General features: G+C 46.6%; 1 protein-coding gene across 3 annotated transcripts in view; it reads left to right on the forward strand.

The window, feature by feature from the left end:
- The window catches only part of KNTC1 (kinetochore associated 1), a 389,498-nt gene that overhangs the window by 111,819 nt on the left and 254,913 nt on the right, over window positions 1-22,766 (forward strand). For all 3 annotated transcript variants that reach the window (XM_077461857.1, XM_077461860.1, XM_077461858.1), the window contains exon 28: window positions 21,761-21,864. In XM_077461857.1, the coding sequence (XP_077317983.1) occupies window positions 21,761-21,864 (104 nt within the window). The remainder of the gene's footprint in view (window positions 1-21,760; window positions 21,865-22,766) is intronic.

Raw genomic sequence — 22,766 nt, forward strand, 5'->3', positions numbered from 1 at the left:
GTCGAATTTATGACCTGGCTCAGGCATGCGGTACGCCACTAGTAAGACTCCTGGTATACAGTCTGTGAGCTCTTCAAAGTCTGCAAGGTCTTTTGTTCTAAGGAATGATCTACCATCCTGCTCCATGGTCTTTGGCAGCTCAGTTTCTGAAGGAAAGGGGCATTCAAGTCTAATTCCTATGATGCCGAAGGCTATATTCAGCACAGTCTTTCATCAGATATGGAAGGCACACTTCTCTTTGTTTGAATCTTGGGGGTTCCACGCCATGAGATTTTTTTTTTTTTGGGGGATGAATCCTTTTCTTCCTTGCAGCTGGGCCCGAACCACTTTCAAGAGCCAGGTTTATGCCAATTATATTGTTATCAGAGACCACTGGCCTCTGTACGTGATCGAAACCTTTCAAAGGGGGAGTCTATCGTATAGCTACCCCTTTTCTTGATCATACATCATGGGAACGCTGAGCCTTAAGTAATTACTTAATGGGTTATAGGCTACCTTCAGGTGTTGACACTGGTAAACCCAATCAAGGAAGTTTACTCCCTATATAACCCATCCTCCTTCCAGGAGCACATGAGTTTTAGTAGCAAAGCAATATACTTAATCCCAAAACAGGGGTGGGACCTCTGTGTCCCATGATGTACTCCAAGAAAAGGATTTTACAGGTAAGCTGTAATAATAATCCTATTTTCTTTATCATACATCATGGAACACAGATCCTTAAGTAACTACTTAATGGGATGTCCCATAGCAATGCTACTTGAGGGGAGGGAGAAACAACCCACAGGGTACCCACAGACTTGAGGATGTATACTACTGTCTGCAGTACACTGCGCCCGAAGGCGATAACCTCCTACCTCCTTACATCCACCTGATGATAAAATCTTGTGAATGTATACACTGAAGACCAAGTTGCGGCCTTACATCTGAGCCATGGATGCCTAGTGACGCACTGCTCAAGAAGCACTAACTGACCTAGTAGAGTGTGCCTTAACTTGAAACGGGAATCTTACCCCTTACATCTATCAAGTTTGAATTATCACTTGTCTAATCCACTTAGCGACATTGGATTTTGAGGCTGCCTGTCCTTTCTTGGGACCCTCTGGCAGAATAAATAAGACATCAGTCTTACGAATCTGAGCAGTAGTCTAAAAATAGATTTTCACTGCTCTCACCACATTAAGACAATGTAGTGACTCTTCTTCCCTGGAAAATGGTTTTGGAAAAAAATTGACAGGATAATATCTTGGTTCAGGTGAAATTTGAAACCACTTTTGATAAAAAAAAAAAAAAGTCTGGACGAGTGCGTAACACCACTCTGTCCCCATGACAAATCAAATATGGCTCTTTACAAGAAAGAGCCGCCAATTCTGAAACCCTCTTTGCTGAGGATATAGCAACCAAAAATACCAACTTCCTTGTCAGAAGGATTAGGGGAATATGTTGTATTGGGTCAAATGGCTGTTTTTTGTAACATAGACAAAACTAAGTTCAAGTCCCAAGGGTTCAATCGAAGTTTGACGGGTGGAATAAGCCACATCACCCCCTGTATAAAACCCCAGACTACAGAATGAGTAGCAAGTGGTCTTTTGAAATAAGACCGATTAAAGCTGAGACTTGGCCTTTAACAGTACTCGAGGCCAATTTCATTTCTACCCCTATCTGTAGAAAGGCAAGAATTTCTGCCGATGATATATCTCCAAGGGTGAAAACTCTTGGATTCACACCAGGAAATAAGCCCCCCAGACTCTCTATTTCTGGAAGCTGGCTTCCTTGCATTAATCAAAATCAAAAGCCCACGTTTCTTCAGAATGTGGTTTAATAGCCAAGTTGTTAAATTTAGAGACTGTAAGGTAGGATGGAATATCGATCCCTGTGAGAGCAGATCTGGCAACAGTGGGAGGGACCATGGGTCATCCACTGCCAGCTTTACGATTTCTGCATACTATGACTTTCTGGGCCATGCTGCAGCCATCAGAATTACCAGCTTTCTTTCCAGCTTGAGCCTGCAAAGTCGAGGCAGGAACTGAATAGGGGGGGAATGCATAGATCAGTGAGAACTGATTCCATGGGGTCACCAACACATCCACTCCGAAATGCGAATGGATCCCTTATTCTGGCCACAAAGTTGACTAAGTTCCTGTTAAACCTGGACACTAGAAGATCTATGTCCAGAGTCCCCCCATCTTTGGTAAACTGCCCGAAATATGTTGGGGTGAAGAGAACATTCCGCTCGGAATAACTGTTGGCTACTCAAGTAGTCCACCTGCCAATTCTCTACTCCCGAAATGAAGACTGCCGATAGGCACAGAACATTCCTTTCTATCCAAGTTATAATTTGGTTCGCTTCTCTCTGCGCTGAGAGACCTTTGGTGCCCCCTTGATGATTGATATAGGCCCCAGCTGTGGCATTGTCAGATTAAATCCTGACAGGACAATCCCATAACCTGAAAGTCCAGGTCTTTAGAGCCAGACGTACTGCCCAAATCTCTAGGATATTGATAGACAAGGTTCATTCAGTTCTTGACCACTGTCCCTGGACAGTTGTCTTTTCTTGTACTGCTCCCCAGCCTGAAAGATTTTCCTTTCAGCAGGTTCTGGGTTAGTAACCATCAAGTAAGGCTTTGGGACACTCTCAGGGACAGCTGCTTTGGCAAGTCTAAAGCTTGAATTGTTTTTTTCCAAGCAGACAGGATACTGTTTTGCAACAGTCTTAAATGAAACTGGGCATAAAGAACTGCTTCGAATGAAGCCACCATAGTTCCTAGCAACCTCATGCAAAGGCGAATGGAGGGATCCCCATTTGACCTGACCATCCTTACCAACCCTCTTAAGGAGTTAATTTTTGCCTGAGGCAAGAACACCCTTTCCTGGACTGTGTCTATGATGAAACCCAAGTACTCCAGCTTTTTTTAGCTGCATTTAAGGAAGTTTTCTCTAGGTTGAGAATCCAACCCAACTTTTCAGATAGTTGGTTGTAGTGCGTATACTTTGCTCCAAAGGAGCCACCGACTGATTTATTAGCACGTCTGTGTTATGTGGTGGGGCCAGCACTTTTGTGAACACCCGGGGTGCTGTGGCTAGCCTGAAGGGCAGGGCTACAAACTGGAAATCCTGCTGTTCTCACTCTATTCGCAGAAACCTTTGAAAAGCGGGAAACATATGGACATGCAGATATGCATCCCTGATGTCGATTGATGCCAAAAGTTCTCCTCCTAGAAGACTAGACACTGACCTGATCATCTCCTTGCAAAAGGAGTGGATCTTCAGGAACTGATATGGATTTCTTAGATCTAGAATGGGTCTGACGTTTCCATTTGGTTTTGGTATCATCAAAAGATTTGAGTAAAAACCCCAGACCTTGCTCCTTTGTGGGGATCTGTATGATCACCCCTTGAGATATTAATCGGTCTAGTGCTTGAAACAGAGATTGTCCTTCCTCTGGATCTTTGGGAATGCTTGACTTTAAGAAAATTAGACCGTAGAAAGTCCCAAAATTCCAGCTGGTACCCCAGTGTTATCGTGGAGATGGACCCATCTGTCCTGAATTTCTTGCTTTCCAGACTTCTGAAAACTGCAGAAGTCTTCCCCCCCCCACCTTGGTGAGGGGGGTTGCCTCTTCATGATGAGGCTTTAGGATTCTGCTTTGCAGGCTTCTGACCCCAGGACTTCTTTTGAGCCTGAGCCTGACTGAGATTTTCCTCTAGTGTGTGACGGTAGAGGCTGTCGCCCCTGCCTAGAGGCGGAAGTCCCTGGCGTAAGGGAAAGAGCCCATTTTTGAATGAAGGGCATTTATACTTTCTTTTGACTACCAAGAGTACTTTTCCCACTAGAAATTGTTTGGATATATTTGTCCAAGTTTTCTCCAAATAGTTGCTCCCCATGAATAGGGAGCCCAGTTAGATCTTTACATGGTGCTTCAGCTGAAATTTTATTTTATTTTTTTTAACCACAGGATTCTACACATATGCGTAAGGGTAAGGCAGAATGCCTTGTGAATAGATTCTTTGATAGCATCTATGGCAAAGCATAATGCTTTTGGTAATTCAGCCAAATCCTCAGCTTATTGTGCAGGAAGCTCTCTAAGAGCCTGTTTAACCACTTAAGGACCAGGCCTCTTTTTCAGATTTGGTGTTTAACATGTTTAAAACCGTTTTTTTTTTTGCTAGAAAATTACTTAGAACCCCCAAACATTTTATATTGTTTTTTTTTTCTAACACCCTAGAGAATAAAATGGCGGTCATTGAAATACTTTTTTTCACACCGTATTTGCGCAGCGGTCTTACAAGTGCACTTTTTTTTTGGAAAAAATTCACTTTTTTGAATAAAAAAAATAAGACAACAGTAAAATTAGCCCAATTTTTTTTTTTTATATTGTGAAAGATAATGGTACGCTGAGTAAATTGATACCCAACATGTCACTCTTCAAAATTGCGCCCGCTCGTGGAATGGCGTCAAACTTTTAGCCTCAAAAGTCTCCATAAGCGACATTTAAAAAATTCTACAGGTTGCATTTTTTGCGTTGGAGGAGGTCTAGGGCTAGAATTATTGCTCTCGCTCTACCGATCGCGGCAATACCTCACATGTGTGGTTTGACCACCGTTTTCATATGCGGCCGCTACTCAGGTATGCGCTCGCTTCTGTGCGCAAGCTCGTCGTGACAGGGTGTTTTTAAAAACCTTATTTTTTTTTTCTTATTTATTTTAATTGATTTTATTTATTTTTACACTGTTTAAAAAAAAAAAAAAAAAAATGGATCACTTTTATTCCTATTACAAGGAATGTAAACATCCCTTGTAATAGAAAAAAGCATGACAGGTCCTCTTAAATATGAGATCTGGGGTCAAAAAGTCCTCAGGTCTCATATTTGGACTAAAATACAACAACAACAAAAAAATTACATTTAAAAAAAAAAATACCTTTAAGAGGTATGGGCGGAAGTGACGTTTTGACGTCGCTTCCGCCCTCCTATGGTATAGAGACGAGTGGGGGCCATCTTAGCCTCACTCGTCTCCATACCCAGCTAGCAAAAGGACCTGAACGCCTCCGCCGCTACCGACGGCTCCGGTAAGCGGCGGAAGGTGCGGGAGGGCGGCGAGAGGGGGGGTGGCACCTCTCCCGCCGCCAATGGCGGTGATCTCACGGCGAATCCGCCGTGGAGACCACAGTTATTGTACAGACGACCGGCGCCTGAAGAGATGGATATCTTGGTTGTGGCAGCAGCTGCTGCCGTTACCGAGATATCCCTCTTCAAAAATAGGACGTACATCGTCGTGCGCCGGTCGTTAAGTGGTTAAATTGGTCCTTTAGGGATTGACAGACGCTTATTGCAGTGACTATAGACTGGGTAATGGCACCTGCCATGAAAAACATAGATCTCAACAGGGATACCAAATCCTTGTCTGTTGGATCCTTTAAGCATCCGTGCATTGTCTAGTGGACAACATTTGAAATTGCAGCGTCAAATGCTGGTATTTTCCATCTTTTGGAGAATTTCTCCCCCAGGGGATAGAGAATTGCTGCAATTTTCTTAGGAGGAGAAAAATGCTTATCCGGGTGATCCCATTCAGCAAAAAATAATCTGTTCTAGTAATGCGTGTGCAGGAAACGCATGCAAATATTGAGAGGGTTTTAAGGAACCCAAGGAAGAAACCCAACTTTCAGGAGACTCCGTTAGGGTTAACATGAAAGTAGAAGAACCATCTCTGTAAGAGATTGTATCAGCAATTCCTCAGATTTGAGAGGCTGAAAAAGGCTCATCTAAAGTTTTTTCCCTCCACAGAGGAATCCTAGTCTGTTTGTTTTCCTCCTGATCGACTGTGGGTAACACCTCGTTGATCTAACACGCTTCCTATCCATTTGAATGGTGGATGTGATTAAAGCCGCTAATCTTTCTTCCAGACCCTGCAGGGAATAGGAAAGGACATCTTCAGTCACGTATACAGGGGCTGAGATTTGAGCAGCAGTTGCACCCTCAGTTTGTTCCAAATGGCTCCCCTTGGTTTGCCATAACTGGTAATTCAGGCGAGCATGACGGCATGGAAATGCGACTCGGGATCCTAGCGCCTGCGGGTGAAACTTTTATGTGGTGTCTTTTTTGGTAGGCATTGTCTTAAGTACAAAAACAGAGGCATTATACAAATTACACTTAATCACTGAAAATACTCATAACATTTAAAGCCGCTATAAAATTCAGCCTAGTGCTGGGAAAAAAGGTGTCGTTCCTGCATCAGGAATGCCAGTTTGCAACCCTTACATGTCCCACAGCTCTTGTGTCCTTGTATTGCAGGCTGCTTGTTTTCTCCTTGTCAGCCGAGGAGAGACTGTCACAGCTGTGTTGTACATTCAATTGGAGTTTGGGAGCCATGCTATATGCGAGAAGATGCCTTGTGTGAGACCTCTTGTGGGATTGGGAGTCTAAGGGGAGGGCACTGATTTGTGTTTAAGGCTGAGTGTTCCAATACGTAGTTTACTTAGCCGAAGGGAAGGGGGCTACAAAGTGAAAAGCAAAGGGTAGAAAACCGGAGTCCTGCCGAGGGGTGCTTGGAAATTACCTAGTAAGAAGTGGGGTTTCTGTGTAAGGAGAGAAGGTGGGCACAAGAGAAAGGGTGTACAGTACGTCAGGAGATAAATTCTACTAACTCCTGATGTAGTGTAGCTTAAACTAGGACAACTTTTGGAAAGAACACTTGAGGACAGGAGATTACGGTTGGGGATTGAGCGAGCCTCCTGGATAATAATCCGGAGAAGTGTAAGACCTGCTCGCACTTCCACCACAGATCGCAGGGAGGGTCCCTACAACCAGTGTCGGGAGACAGTTGGTGGGCAGTCTAGGTGGAGGTTTGCAAATATCTATTCAGGTTGGCACCACCATGAGAGGAGAAGGCCCAAAGCTACAGAAGAAAGGATGAGGGAAGTACATCGCACATCCCGCTGAACGAGGAATTATGAAGGGGTCCAGGACACCCTGGGACCCTGCAATTAGAGAGGCGAGTTGAAAGGTGTTACTTAAATGCTTTCCTATATAATCTGTAAGTATATCACCTAGACCCATTAAACCACAAAACTAGTAGACCGATAAGGGCTGTGCCGCATACAAACTGTGACGCAGCCAGCCGACTCCTATGAGGGAACATAAAAAGATGAGAAATCATAATCCCCACCTAGATATAACCATCACCCCATATGGATGACCTAAGCTTATGGTATCATCCAGGGTGGGGAGGAGAGGTACAGTCATGCACTGGAACTATGTTCTACATCCAGATCCTGCCCGAGGGCAGTGCGGGGTACGGAAAAGAACTCTGGACACAAACCTAGAGATACTGGTGTGTACAGATGCTAAACACTGCGATAACCAAACGAATAACAAAAAAAATTAACAAACACAAGTTCACTTGTATAAAAACTACACTGAAAAGACTCAGCTTCCCTCTCTCCAAATATAATCCTTTTTCGCCTCAGCTACAGATACATTAACAGCTAACGGATACTAGGCGCGTGTAGGCTCCCTGTTAGAACATAGACTGAAGGGACGCTGCTAGGAAGGATTTTAGTCTTAGTCCCGCCCCCCTCCCGTTGAACTCCCAGGTTAGAGCATGAGGTCCGTACCTCTGTCCCACGCAGGGGATAATACCCCTCCCACCTTCATCTTTGGATCCCCGTCCCCAAAATAAAATAAAGGGGAACTGAAAACAAACTCTAAGAGGGGGACACTCATAGAAGCAACCACCAATCCATTAAACAAAAATAAATAGTCTGGTGGCATTAGCTACACCCAACATTAAAGGTACATAGATAAGCAGATCCACACCGTGATCGGGAGACAGAGGAGGAGACCCGATAAGTTTTGTGAGTGCATGGAAACCCGGGGCTCGTACCCAGTTGTATTAATAAGGCACTAGGTAGGGCTGCCTACCGAGATTTAGGTTTCTTAGACTAAATATTGGTTAGCTTCCGTAGCCAGCATAAAGGGGGGGTATCTGTTACTGCAGGTCTCCAAACCCCGGTCTCTGTCACACCGGTCACAAAGTACTGAGCATAGAGATTGAGCATATACTTTTACGTGGAGAAAGTAACACCTAGAAAAAACCCCACTAAGCACAGGAGCAATAGGTTACCAGGAAAGTAATGTGATTAGCTTCAGCGTGCCCTAGAGCCCCGTGGCTCGTGATAGAGCGTCCATCATGTTATTAGTGACCAGTTCATGGCTATGGAGATCATGTCCGTACAAGTAGTCATCGTGAGGTTAAGGTCGGAGTAACGGAAGAGGCCGAACCGGAGTCCGCAGTGTGACTGGGGGAGGAATCCAGTAAAGTTAGGTCGGTGGTTGTAGACATAAGCAAAGTGAGAAACAAAGAGTTCAGACGGTGGGGAGAGTCTGTATCAATTCCATTAGATAGCACGGGCCACGATAAGGGGAGTAGAAGGTGAGACCACAGAGCAAGGAAAATAGCAGCGGGAGAGAAGAAAGTGAGGGCAGAGCAGACAGGAGGAGTGAGAGAGGAAAAGGCAGAAAGAAAAGAGCAGGCGAGCAGGGCGTCAGGTCTTACTGCAGGTTAAGCTCAGCGGTCCCGGCGTGCTCTCCTCGAATGCGGTGCTCTCGATGGGCTGGTACCCGAATCCATTCCGTGTCGGGTTTGATGTGATCTGGGTTCTGAAGGCCAGCGGCGTCTCCTATAGCGGGAGTCCTGGAAGTCCATGGGTTCCGTGGAGGTTTATGTGCATCTAGCTGTTGGCGGGCCAAACTCGGCATACCATTCTGGGACATCAGTAAACGGTATGTCTAGCGTGTCACAGAAGTGCCGAAGATCTTCCGCTACCCGTAACAGTGCGGTCCTCCCACCTGATGAGGCTGACAGAGCAAAAGGGAACCTCCATCGATATGGAATGCCTTTGGCGTGAAGTGTTTCCAACAAGGGGCAGAGTTCTCTGTGCCTCTGCAGCGTTATGGTGGATAAGTCCTGGAATAAAGTGATGTGGGCGCCATTATGGGTAATCGGCCCTGTAGCCCGCCGTGCTTTGTGTAAAATCTCTTCCTTCAAATTGTAGTCGAGCACACAGCACATCTTTACCTTTCGGACGTAGGACTCTATGAACACGCTCTATACCAATCGGGGTATCAAGCGGCCTATCTAGTATGGCGTTTAAATAAGCCTGTGACTTCAGCGTTAAGGCTATCGGAGTCAGACGATTCTGGGAGACCTCGCAGGCGAATGTTATGGCGTCTGCCACGGTTATCCAGGTCTGCTGTATGACGGTTAAGTTCACGGAGTTGTAGGGTGTGGGTGTCAATAATCTGACAGGATCTTTTTAGAATCGAGGAGTGGGTGGATGTAGTCTTTTCCACATCCTAAATACGTGTCGCCATGGCCTGGAGATCGATCCGTAAATCAGCTATCGCACCAGTCAGGGCCGCGGTAAGGGACTCTTACTGCTATGGACCTCAGGTCCTGGAGGCTCAGCTAGAGATGAGGGGTGAGAACGACATCATCCATTTTCGGAGTATTCCTTTGCGAAGGACTTGTGTGTTGTGCGGCCTGTGAGGACTGACCTCACGCGGCGGCCATATTGGAATTATACGAGCGGAACATCTCCGGTATATTCTGCGAGATCCTGCCGGCCTCATCCCTCAGGGACCTGGACCGAGACGCCGATGAGCTGCGGGAAGACGTTCCCATGATTTCCAGGTAGGGCAAGGAGGTAAAAGCCTCTGTAGCCGAATGGTATCCTCCTTAGCGGGAGCTATCAGGTTAAGCTGCCATCTTCAGCAGAGGTCAGGCCACGCCCCCCCCCCACAGCTGTGTTGTATTTGTTTTTAGCCTGCCGCGTGTCTTCGTGGACGTTAGTGGCATCGCGCTTAGGCCCGGCCCCCTCCGAGAAAAAATTCTGTCCCTTTTTAATTTTAAAATGTTCCCACGTGACAACAGAGTAAGGCATGTGCATAGACTCCCTCTAGTGGAGATTTTAAGGCATGACAACATTTTTTCCCTAATAGAAGAAATACATAGATATTTTTAATACCCAAGTTTCTTCCCTTACTTTATCTTCACTGCAGGATTTGCTGAAATAACAAACAATCCAACCTTCACCCATCACGGCAGGTTGAGTAACAAACCTTCAGGGACTGGGTCCCTAAAATGTTGTTCCAACTGCCCTGGACCTATAAAGCACCCCATCAGGTGGTTTAGGTAATGTAGCAAGACCTAAGCCCTGGGGTCCAGCCCTACAAAGAGAGGCGTTACAGGCAAAAGTGTTTCCGTCAGTATACCGCTTCCTGAGTCCTGGAACACAAGTCCAATGGATCTGACTATAAGAACCCCCAAGAACTAGACAACACTAGTCTTGGAGTACATCAGGAATAATCTTTTATTTGAGATCTCCCAAAAATATATACCGCAAGATGACTAAAACCTAACCTAATTATCATGAGCTAATTATCTAATCATTGACCCATACTAGTTGACTGAGAGATGAGACTTTTCAGGGTAGCTCACTGACTGACTATTCAATACACATTACCATAAACATCAACACAGGGTTAACACAACAACATTGTGTGGAATATTCTTACAAGCCCGAATAGACTCATTTACACAACAGACAGGTGGCTGGAGTTGATGACATTAGCAACTAACAGTTTGTGTCCCAACAGTGTGATTCAGTCTATTGCTAATATGGCATATACATATCCAGAGTCTGTTTGTCTTGAGGGGCGGCATGGACCTGAATCCAAGTAAAACCTCAGGGGTCCCCAGGCATACAGCTCACAAAGGGCACCGTTCCCCCAAATGCCAGGGCCCATAATAGCAAGGCAAGAGGCTGGCATTCCATCCCCTCCAACAGCCTCTGTCCTGGCTAGGTCTGTCACAGTGACCAACACCTTTAGACACTGGCGAAAAAACTGATGTGCTCCTGGAAGGCGGAGGGGTTATATAGGGAGTAAACTACCTTATTCGGGTTTACCAGTGTCAACACCTGAAGGTAGACTATAACCCATTAAGCAATTACTTAAGGCTCTGTGTCCCATGATGTACGTTAAAGAAAAAGGGGTAGTTATACGGTAGACCCCCCCCCCCCCGAAGTTCTCTCAGCACAGAGAGCTGAACCATATTCAACTTGGACAGAAAGGAAGGTTCTGTGCCTATCGACAGTCTTTGTTCCGGGAGTAGAGAATTGGCAGGCGAACTACTTGAGTCGCCAGCAGTTATTCCCAGCAGAATGGTCTCTTCACCCCAACATATTTCGGGCTGTTTACCAAAGATGGGGGACTCTGGACATGGATCTTCTAGTGTCCAGGTTCAACATGAAGTTAGTCAACTTTGTGGCTAGAACAAGGGAACCATTCGCATTTTGGAACGGATGCATTGGTGACCCCATGGAATCAGTTCTCACTAATCTATGCATTCCCCCCTCTTCAGTTCCTGCCTTGACTTTGCAGGATCAAGCTGGAAAGAAAGCTGGTAATTCTGATGACTCCAGCATGGCCCAGAGGGTCGTGGTATGCAGAAATCGTAAAGATGGCAGTGGAGGGCCCAGCCGGATCTGCTCTCACAGGGATCGATATTCCATCCTAACTTACAGTCTCAAAATTTAACAGCTTGGCTATTAAACCACATTCTGAAGAAACGTGGGCTTTTTGATTAATGCAAGGAAGCCAGCTTCCAGAAATAGAGAGTCTGGGGGGGCTTATTTCCTGGTGTGAATCCAAGAGTTTGCACCCTTGGAGATATATCATCGGCAGAAATTCTTGCCTTTCTACAGATAGGGGTAGAAATGAAATTGGCCTTGAGTACTGTTAAAGGCCAAGTCTCAGCTTTAATCGGTCTCATTTCAAAAGACCACTTGCTACTCATTCTGTAGTCTGGGGTTTTATACAGGGGGTGACGTGGCTTATTCCACCCGTCAAACTTCGATTGAACCCTTGAACCTAGTTTTGTCTGTTACAAAAAACAGCCATTTGACCCAATACAACATATTCCCCTAATCCTTCTGACAAGGAAGTTGGTATTTCCAAAACGACTTTCAGGACAGCCACCCGAGAGATCATGGCTCCACCTCCCCAAAGTAAACCCCTCCTCCATCAGCGCTTTTTAAGGGAAGTCTCCCCGCAGCCTCCTCAGTTTTTTGTGTTTCCTCCAACCTGGAGCAACACCTCTGGTGGGAGCCATGATCTCTGGGGTGGTCCTGGAGGTTTTTGCTCTCAGCTGGGGTTTTTTACTTTTAGGTCCTCCCATCTGCCTCCCGGTGAGGATGGTCCCATGGGCACTCTCTCCCCCTTCAGTGCTCGGGGAGAGCCAGCACGTCGGGGGTCCTGTCCCCTGTTTTTTTTTGCCAACAGAGTGGCGGCCGCACCGTTTTGGATCTCCCACCTGCAGCGCACGCTGCATTGCGGGAGAGCAGTCGTCAGTGCTCGGGCAGCTGGGAGAGCTTCGGCCGCGTCCTTCAGGAAAGGGGCGGGACTTCTGGCGGCGCGACGTGTCATTTCCTGGCGCTGGAACGCAGGGGGAGAGATGAGGACCAACTAGCACCTTATTTCCGGTTCCGGTCAGGCGCAGCAGTGTTTTTGAATCCGGGACCGGCGGTGGTGGTTCTGTGTCCGCCAATGGAGAGCGATACAAGGGGGCAAGCCAAGGCACCAGCAAGGTGAAGGTAGGAGTGCTCTGATTGTCCGGATCCTATGCTCCTGTGGGGGGGGGGGAGTGATGACCCACACCCCCTCCTCCCTTTTCCCTCCCTTGCTATATGTTGCAGTGGTGGAAGTTTTAGGGGGTGTTGGCTTGCTAGGGCACTGAGGAATGGTGTGTTTCTCCCTTAGCTGCACCTGGGTGATAGTTGCATTTTTTATTGTAGAAAAAAAAAAAACAGCTTGGGTTGTTTTTCCTTGTATTTTTCTGCCTAGGTGAAGAGTTCTGCCCAACCAGTTAAGAGAAGATGTCCTGTCTGCAAGGAAAAACTTAGCGAAACCTGGGTCGAGACGCTTTGTGCGTCTTGTATTGCAAGCCTGGTCAGGGAGGAGTCCCCGTCATTGTGTGGCGACTTAGTCTCAACCATTAAAGATGAGCTTAAGGCTACCTTTCAGGCATTCAGATCTAAGCTGTCAGAGGAGCCTGGAACATCGGGGGAGTCTAGAGCCCAGCAGCCTTCCTTAGAGCCGGGGTGATCTCAGTTGCTGACGGGGGGGAGGTTTGTCTCAGGACATCTCACAGGATTCCTTTTCACTGGCCTTAGAGGAGTCAGACTCTGAAGAAGAGGAGGACTCAGATGCAGCTTCCAAGTACAAATTATCATTGGAAGAAGTGGGAGGCCTCCTTAAAGTGATATATGCCACTTTAGGTATTGAAGAGGAAAAGGAGCTCTCCCTGCATGATCGAATGTATGCAAGGCTACGAGATTCCAGATCTCGCACCTTCCCTGTGCATTCCCTTATGTTTTTTTCCAGAGCACACTGGAGGAGGTTTCCTTTTGAAGATAACCCAGACCTTGTTTGGAACAAGGTCCCAAAGCTAGACTTGGCTTTCTCTTAGGTCTCAAAGTCAACAGATCTAGCCTTTGAAGATATGGGCACGTTGAAAGAACCTATGGATAAGAAGATGGATCCACTTCTAAAAACATCCTGGCAGTCAATGATGAATTTGAAACCGGCCATGGCAACAACCTGTGTGGCAAGAAATCTGGATCATTGGGTTAACCAGTTAAAATCTCACATTTTGGCTGATTCCCATAAGCAGGAGATTCTGGATTCCTTTGCTACTCTTTCTGTGGCCATTGCTTACATCGCTGATGCCTCGGCGGAGTCTGTCCGCATGACAGCCAGGTCAGCCGCCCTGACTAACTCTGTTAGAAGGGCTTTGTGGTTGAAAACCTGGCCAGGGGACGCAGCCTCGAAAAATAGGCTATGTGGCATTCCTTTTGCGGGGGATTTGTTGTTCGGATCAGAATTAGAATCCATTCTGCACCGAACGGCGGATAAGAATAAATCCTTTCCGATAAAGAAAAAACCTGCACAAACACGGAAACGTTTTTTTCAGGGTCACAGGGGACAGTCCGAGGATAGGACACAAAACAGGAGGAAGTCTTGGGTGCAGAAGCCCAAGGGCAAAGGGGGAGTTCTCCTCAATCTTCCTGCGTCCGCCACCTGGCTGGGGGTCCCTGGGTCCTGGCAGGGGGCTGTGTTGGGGTCCACTTGTCCCCTTCCCTGTTTCTGGGCCACAGTAGGGTGTTTGTGCTGTGTGAGACATGTGGGGAGGCCGCCGTGCACTCCGTGGCCATTTTCCCATATCCACATGCAGTTTTTTGCCTTTTAGCCATTTTCTAGTAGTTCGGCGGCCATTTTCTTGGTTCCCTCAGACGTTTTTGCTTAGGTGGCCATTTTCTAGTAGCCTCAGGTAGTTGTACCTCTAGCGCTGGGTGCTTTCCACCCAGACACCTCGTGGATGACACGGGGCAGCGGACAGCAGCAGCGTAGCGCAGAACCTGGGTGATCAGGGTGGTGAGTCCTGCGGGGAGCTCCTCAGTCTGTTGCAGCTAGGAGGGTGGACTTTTTTGTGCGACTTGCCTTCAGTCCCTAAGTAGTGACAGGCGAGTGTGGGTCAGAATGGCGTCAGAAGCTGGCGCTTCTTCCCCAGACATCCCTGTTATTGCAACTAGTTCCCCTGCACCTGCGGTGCAGATGGACGCTCTGGCAGTGGTCTTGGAGGCCTTTGTTGCCAGGGTGGAAGTGCCGCAAGGGGGATAAAAAACGCCCCCTCCCCCCACCGTCTTCTGGGGAAAGCTCTGATTCAGACTTGGGCCTCGCTGTGATAGGCGGCCCCTGTTCTGACGTATCAACGGATGCTGACCAGGGCCGTTCGGACAGTGAGGATGACTCCGTGTCCGGGGTCAGTGCAGGAAAAGGTGCTTGTAGGAGCACTTATTACAGTGGTGCGGAATACCCTAAAAAATGGAGGATACCGCGGGGGGCATCTACAGAAGTGTTGGTCCCTTTCGGGTCCCACAAGCCGGCCCGCACGGCTAAGGTATTTCCTTACCCAACTTATTTTGATAAGTTTATTTACAAGGAGTGTAGAAAACCGCAGTGTGTCTTTCCAGTCCAGAAACGCATGGCGGTGCATTACCCTTTTGAGGAGAGTCTCCTGAAAAATGGACATCTCCTCCGAATGTTGACCCCCTTGTTTCCAGGTTTAATAAGGGAACCACGATTCAGGTGGAAGGGACTCCTGCCTTTAAGGACCCTGCTGACAGAAGGGCCGAGGCGGATGCCTGGTCCATGTTTTACCGACTCTCAGCTTTTCATCTTCGGGAGTTTCTCCATCAGGGGGATTTCCTGGCATCCCTGGACATCAAGGGCGCATACATGCATGTCCCCATATGCAACAAGCATCAGAAGTTTCTGCGATTTGCGGTCAAGGATGAGCACTACCAATTTGTAGCTCTCCCTTTTGGCCTGGCGTCGGCACAGAGGGTCTTCACCAAGGTGCTAGCCTCAATTTTGGCTTTGCTAAGGCAGCGAGGGATCACAATCGTGGGTTACCTGGACAACCTCCTTCTGAGGGCAGCTTCTGCCTCAGAATTAAGGGAGGATGTAGCAATCACCATGCTAACTTTTCGGGAGTTTGGTTGGGTACTGAACCTACAGAAGTTGGTGTTGGTGCCGACTCATGCCTGGAGTACCTGGGCCTGCTTTTGGACTCCTCGGAGGCGAGAGTCTTTCATCCTTCGGACAAACTGCAGACTCTTCAACCTGCGGTGAAGTTATTGGTGTCCCGCAGGTAGTCGTTTGCTGCGTTTTTGCATGCGTGTCCTGGGTCTAATGGTAACCACTTTTGAGGCGGTACCGTATGCTCAATTCCACACTCGAGCCTTGCAAAAGGAGATCCTCTCAAGATGGGACAAATCTCCATTGTCCCTGGATTGTCAAATATGAGTGAGCCAGCTAGTCTCCCACTCCCTGCTCTGGTGGCTGAGGTCACCGGCTCTTCGGTCCGGGAAGTCATTCCTTCCTCTTCATTGGACAGTGATCGCAACGGACGCCAGCCTGACCAGTTGGGGGGGGAGTTTGAGGCGTACAGTCTGCCCAGGGTCGGTGGACCCAGGAAAAATCCCGCCTACCGATCAACATGTTGGAACTTTGGCCAATCGGGCATTGCCTCTCCACATGCAGAGACTGCAGGGGCGTCTGGTCAGGATTCAGCCAGACAACACCACAGCGGTGGCATATGTCAACCATCAAGGAGGAACAAGGAGCTTGGCTGCAGCCTTGGCGGTCGCTCGCATCCTGCGGTGGGCAGAGCGGCGCGTGCCAGCTCTGTCGGCTGTGTACGTTCTGGGTGTAGAAAACTGGCAAACGGACTACCTAAGTCTTCAGATGCTGGACCAAGGGGAATGGTCCCTACATCCGGATGTATTTTGGCTCCTTTGCCTAAGGTAGGGCACGCCAGATGTGGATCACTTGGCTTTTCGACTCAATCAGAAGGTGCAGAGGTTTGTAGCCAGGTCAAACAATCCCTGGGCGGACGCTGCAGACGCATTGGTGGCCCCATGGGGGCATTATCGACTGATTTATGCTTTTCCCCCCACTCAAACTTTTTCCACGTCTGCTTCGTAGAGTGGAAGCCGAGGGGATTCCTGTAATCCTGATTGCCCCAGTTTGGCCTTGGTGTCTTTAGTACACCGACATGTGTGTGAATTGTGGCGGATGTTCCTTGGCGACTGCCGATGCAAGAGGACCTTCTGTCGCAAGATCCAATACTTCATCGTGCTTTACCGTCACTGGCTTTAATGGCATGGCTGTTGAAAGCCAGGTACTAAGGGACCAAGGTCTGTCGGATTCAGTAATATCCACTATGTTGAGGGCACGGACGTCATCTCTAAAGATTTATCATCGTATGTGGAAGGCCTACATCTCCATGTGTGAGGAGATGGGGTGGCGTCCACGTACATAGTCAGTTTCCAGGATCCTGCTGTTTTGCAGCAAGGAGTGGATCAGAAACTTGCATTAAGCACCATTAAGGGGCAGATATCAGCTTTGGCTGTCTTTTTTTTTTTTTTTTTTTCCAGCATCCCTTGGCGACTCATTCCTGAGTACGTTTGTTCAGGGGGTTCGACATGTGGTCCCTCCGGTTCGACCACCGCTACCTCCTGTGGGATTTGAATCTGGTGCTCTCCCTTTTTAGGGAGATCCCCTTATTGACACTCTCTCAGAAAGTAGTCTTTCTAGTGGCTATTACATCTGCCAGGAGGGTTTTTGAGTTGGCGGCCTTGTCTTGCAAATCTCCCTACTTGATCCTCCACAAGGATAAGGTGGTTCTGCGTACGAGGCCTTTGTTTCTTCCAAAGGTTGTTTCGACCTTTCATCTAAATGAGGACATTGTGCTTCCGTCATTATGTCCTCGGCCGTCACACCTCAAAGAGGTGGCTTTGCATTCCTTGGATGTGGTCCAGGCTCTGTGGGTGTATCTATCTACTACGGCTCCTTTTTGGAGGTCGGAACTTGCTGTTTGTATCAGTGGCTGGTCCGAAGACGGGACTGGCGCTCTCATCGGCCACCATCTCTCGGTGGTTTAGATAGACTGTAGTTCAGACTTATGCCATAAGGGGATGGGTGCCCCCCTTTCCCATCATGGCACATTCTACCAGGGAAATTGGTGCCTCTTGGGCTTTCCGACCATTAAGTGTCCGTTTCCCAGGTGTGTAACGTGGTGACTTGGTCGTCAGTTCACACTTTCACTAAATTTTACAAGGTTGATGTTCAGCCGCAAAGTTTTGCAGGCGGCTGTTTTAAGATTCAAAAGCCTCCGATGAGGAGCTCTGGTTGTTATGGGTGGAGTTATTGTTTGCTGTTTCCACCCCTCGTTTCTTGACACTACTTGGGGACATCCCTAAGATCAAGAAGAGCTGCTGTGTCCGTCAATGAACGATAGAGAATAGGATTTTTGTACTCGCCATAAAGTCCTTTTCTCTGAAGTTCATTGGTGGACACAGCACCCACCCACCCTATTTATGTTTGTACTGCTTTTGACGAACTGAGCTGCTGGTTGCAGTGAGAGGAGTTATACCCAGTAGGACCGCCCCCCTGGGCGGTACTGTACAAGTGTTACTGTTTAACGCTTTCTGCCTAGTCCTCTCCTAAAGGGGTGCTATAACCCTAAGGTCAAGAAGAGCTGCTGTGTCCATCGATGAACTTCAGAGAAAAGGATTTTACGGCGAATACAAAAATCCTATTTTTTTTTTTCTGCCTCCTTCCCTAGTCTCTTCCCTCCTTAGATGTCTCTGCCCCTCTTGGCATCCCACACGCCTTGTGCCTCAGTAGAGAGGAATTTGCAGCTTCTATGTCTACCTTTTATAGGTCAGATGTTGGATTTTACATGGGCCATCAGGAATGTAAATGATCCCTGCCACCCCCATATTCCCCAAAGTCTGTTTTTGATGCATTTCTGGCTGGGTCCTCTTACACGGAGGAGAATAGTGGGGCATATGATTAAGACGAGGGGGCTTGAAGGCTGCTTCCTCTGGATCATAGGTTCCTTCCTGGAAGAGCCCCTTTCTGTGAATTTATCAGTAAACCTCAGGGACTATTTCAGGGTTGATTGATGAGATGTGGACATGCCTGGCACCGAATGGGCCAGAGGCTTACCCACCTCAAGATACCAGTATAGGTTCTCCTAAAAAATGCATGCCATCTAAAACCTTTCCTGTGTGCTCCCTATTGGAGGATGTGCTGTATGTTACAGGCTTCATCTTGAAAACATGTACAGTGCCTTGCGAAAGTATTCGACCCCTATGAACTTTTCAACCTTTCGCCACATTTCAGGCTTCAAACATAAAGATATAACATTTTAATTTTTTGTGAAGAATCACCAACAAGTGGGACACAATTGTGAAGTGGAACGAAATCTATTGGATATTTTAAACTTTTTTAGCAAATAAAAAACTGAAAAGTGGTGCGTGCAAAATTATTCGGCCCCTTTACTTTCCGTGCAGCAAACTCACTCCAGAAGTTCAGCGAGGATCTCTGAATGATCCAATGTTGTCCTAAATGACTGATGGTGATAAATAGAATCCACCTGTGTGTAATCAAGTCTCTGTATAAATGCACCTGCTCTGTGATATTCTCAGGGTTCTGTTGAAAGCGCAGAAAGCATCATGAAGACCAAGGAACACACCAGGCAGGTCCGTAATACTGTTGTGGAGAAGTTTAAAGCCGGATTTGGATACAAAAAGATTTCCCAAGCTTTAAACATCCCAAGGAGCACTGTGCAAGGGATCATTTTGAAATGGAAGGAGTATCAGACCACTGCAAATCTACCAAGACCTGGCCGTCCCTCTAAACTTTCAGCTCAGACAAGAAGACTGATCAGAGATGCAGCCAAGAGGCACATGATCACTCTGGATGAACTGCAGAGAACTACAGCTGAGGTGGGAGAGTCTGTCCATAGGACAACAATCAGTCGTACACTGCACAAATCTAGCCTTTATGGAAGAGTGGCAAGAAGAAAGCCATTTCTCAAAGATATCCATAAAAAGTCTTGTCTAAAGTTTGCCACAAGCCACCTGGGAGACGCACCAAACATGTGGAAGAAGGTGCTCTGGTCAGATGAAACCAAAATCGAACTTTTTGCCCACAATGCAAAACGATATGTTTGGCGTAAAAGCAACACAGCTCATCACCCTCAACACACCATCCCCACTGTCAAACGTGGTGGCAGCATCATGGTTTGGGCCTGATTTTCTTCAGCAGGGACAGGGAAGATGGTTAAAATTGAGGGGAAGATGGATGCAGCCAAATACAGGACCATTCTGGATGAAAACCTGTTGGAGTCTGCAAAAGACCTGAAACTGGGACAGAGATTTATCTTCCAGCAAGACAATGGTCCCAAACATACAGCAAAATCTACAAAGGAAGGGTTCACAAATAAACGTATCCAGGTGTTCGAATGGCCAAGTCAAAGTCCAGACCTGAATCCAATCGAGAATCTGTGGAAAGAGCTGAAAACTGCTGTTCACAAACGCTCTCCATCCAACCTCACTGAGCTGGAGCTGTTTTGCAAGGAAGAATGGGCAAGAATTTCAGTCTCTCGATGTGCAAAACTGATAGAGACATACCCCAAGCGACTTGCAGCTGTAATCGCAGCAAAAGGTGGCTCTACAAAGTATTAACGCAAGGGGGCCGAATAATTTTGCACGCCCCACTTTTCATTTTTTTTATTAGTTAAAAAAGTTTAAAATATCCAATAGATTTTGTTCCACTTCACAATTGTGTCCCACTTGTTGGTGATTCTTCATAAAAAATAAAAATGTTATCTTTATGTTTGAAGCCTGAAATGTGGCAAAAGGTTGAAAAGTTCAAGGGGGCCGAATACTTTCGCAAGGCACTGAATGCCCAGCCAAAAAGCTTTGCTCAACAATACCCTATAGAGGATTTGTTTCAAAAAAAGTGTGGTCCATGAGGTTGATTTCATCTACCTGATGGTACACAGACATACTCTGGCTTCTGGCAGACGTTCCAAGGCTTCTTGGATCTCTTGTCTGTGTCCAGTGTCCCACCCTGCTTCTTGGATGCTGGCTTCGACAACCCGGATGTTGAAACCAAAGTCCTGACAATGGACGTCTGGATAAATCGGTCAAATCTAAGCTTTTCAGTACCAGAAAATTGTCCTCTCTCTATCACTGTACCTGTAAAGCTTACCCTGCCTGGTTTGCAAAGGTTAGTCCTCGCTAGTATTTTGTGGAACGTCTCCTGGTTTTTCTACAGTTGGGGTTTGGACCTGCATTTGGTCTGGAATACAGTCAAGGGTCAGATATCAGATGTGGGTATTTTTATTTTTTTATTTTAATGGTTGTTAGCCTCTTACACCTGGTGAAGGTACAAGGGGTTGCTCATATCGTTACTCCTAGACACCCTAGACCAGTGTTGCCGTGAGACTTAAATATGGTGCTTTTGGTAATACAGGCTCCTCCTTCTTTTTTTTTTTTTTCTTCTGCCCATTAGAGAGCTATCTTTGTCTGACCTTAAGCCGGCCATAGACTGATCAAATCTCAAACAAGTTCAGCAGGGACCGACCGAGACTCGATCCATCTATGAGCAGGCTGATTGTACTAAAGTCGATCCATCATTCGACTTCAGTACAACCAGTCTGTTTAATTTTGTCGCAGCCAGCAACGATCATTGTATTTTGCCGGCAAGTGGTTGTCCAGGCTTCGGCTAATAGAGCTTTTGGTGGCAAGGTGCTTCAGGCTGCTGTTTAACATGGATACTGGATCCTTTTTTGTTTTCGCGTGTGTCCCTTGGGCTGATTTTGTTGCCATCCCTTCATTGGTATTGCTTTAGGACTACCAGTGTTTTATTCTGCCTGTTTCTGTATTATATGAGCAAGAAAATAGATTTTTTGATTTGCCCGTAAAATGCATTTCTTGGAATGCAGTACAAGGCACCCTCCCCTCTGTAATCATGTTATAGTTTGCTAAAGAACTGAGGATTGCTGGGAGCTGTAAAGGTAATATTAGGGATCCTTACAGGTTTTTTCTTTTAGCTGGTGTTCAGTCACCTGAAGGTACGTGCTTAGAGCCCAGTCTTCCCTAAAGCTGGCCCTGTCCTGTATTGTATTCCAAAAAACGTATTTTACAGGTAAGTCAAAAATCGTATTTAGTTCTCTCCATAATACAAAAAAACAAAATATGTGCAAAACAATACATTCCTTGTAAACAAATCCTGTATGTTTCATTTTAACCTACTTTTTAATTAATTCATACATTTTATTTACAGTTAATATTTGATGCTGTCCTTCAAATAATGTATGGTGCTGTGGTTCCATGGAGTGATGCAGTAGAGCAGCTTGTCAAACAACATCTAGAGATGGATCATCCCAAGTAAGTAAAGAATATTCCTACCCTTTTGCTTCCTATTTTCTTCACCATTTTAGCTTTCATCAGTATGATCATTTTAAATGTATATTATTACTATACATTTTAAAATGTCTAAAATGGACATATCTGCAGGTTGGGAACGTGTATATAATCTCGTGTGTTCCTAACCCACTTGTTAAACTCTTATCCTCAAATTGATTAGTGGCTCCAAAAATAACACCTGTTACTGCAGCAGGGAACAGACACAAAAAGATACTTTTGCATTTTTTCCATAAACTATTCTGTTCAGTGCAATTTGAGGAATTTTTATACACATGATTACGTAGGTATCGCATTAAAATTGTTGTAAAGGCTCAAGTCTTTTTAGCTTTATGCATTCATGCATAAAGGTAAAAAAAACCTTGTGCGTAGCAGCTCCCCAGTCCCCCCTCATATATTTACCTAAGCCCGATCTTCCTCCAGCGATGTGCTAGAGAGTCTCAGTGGACTCTCCCTCCTCATTGGATGAGACCGCAGCAGGAGCCAATGGCTCCTGCTGCTGTCAACCACAGCCAGTAAGCCAATGTGGAGAGATGGGTGCTGGGCTAAGCCACATGTGTCTGTGTGAGTGGACATGCAGAGCAGTAGCTCGAGAGCTCCTATTGCAAGCTGCTTGCTCTGGGGGCACTCGGCAGGGGGTGGGGCTGGAGTGCCGACAGGGGACCCAAAAAGAGGAGGATCGGGGCTTCTCAGTGCAAAACCACTGCACAGCGGAAGTAAATATAACATTTTTGTTTATTTAAAAAAAAAAAAATGCCTTCAATAATACCTTAATATTACAGTTGTACTTTTATGGTAACAAGGGGTAGACAGGCTAATTAATAATCAAGACTCAAAGGAATGCAAACATTTAATCATAACATTTT

This window comes from Lithobates pipiens, unplaced genomic scaffold, assembly GCF_037356315.1.
Source record: "Lithobates pipiens isolate NorthernLeopardFrog02 unplaced genomic scaffold, aLitPip1_a1.2 Scaffold_3, whole genome shotgun sequence".
NCBI classification, from domain to species: Eukaryota; Metazoa; Chordata; class Amphibia; order Anura; family Ranidae; genus Lithobates; species Lithobates pipiens.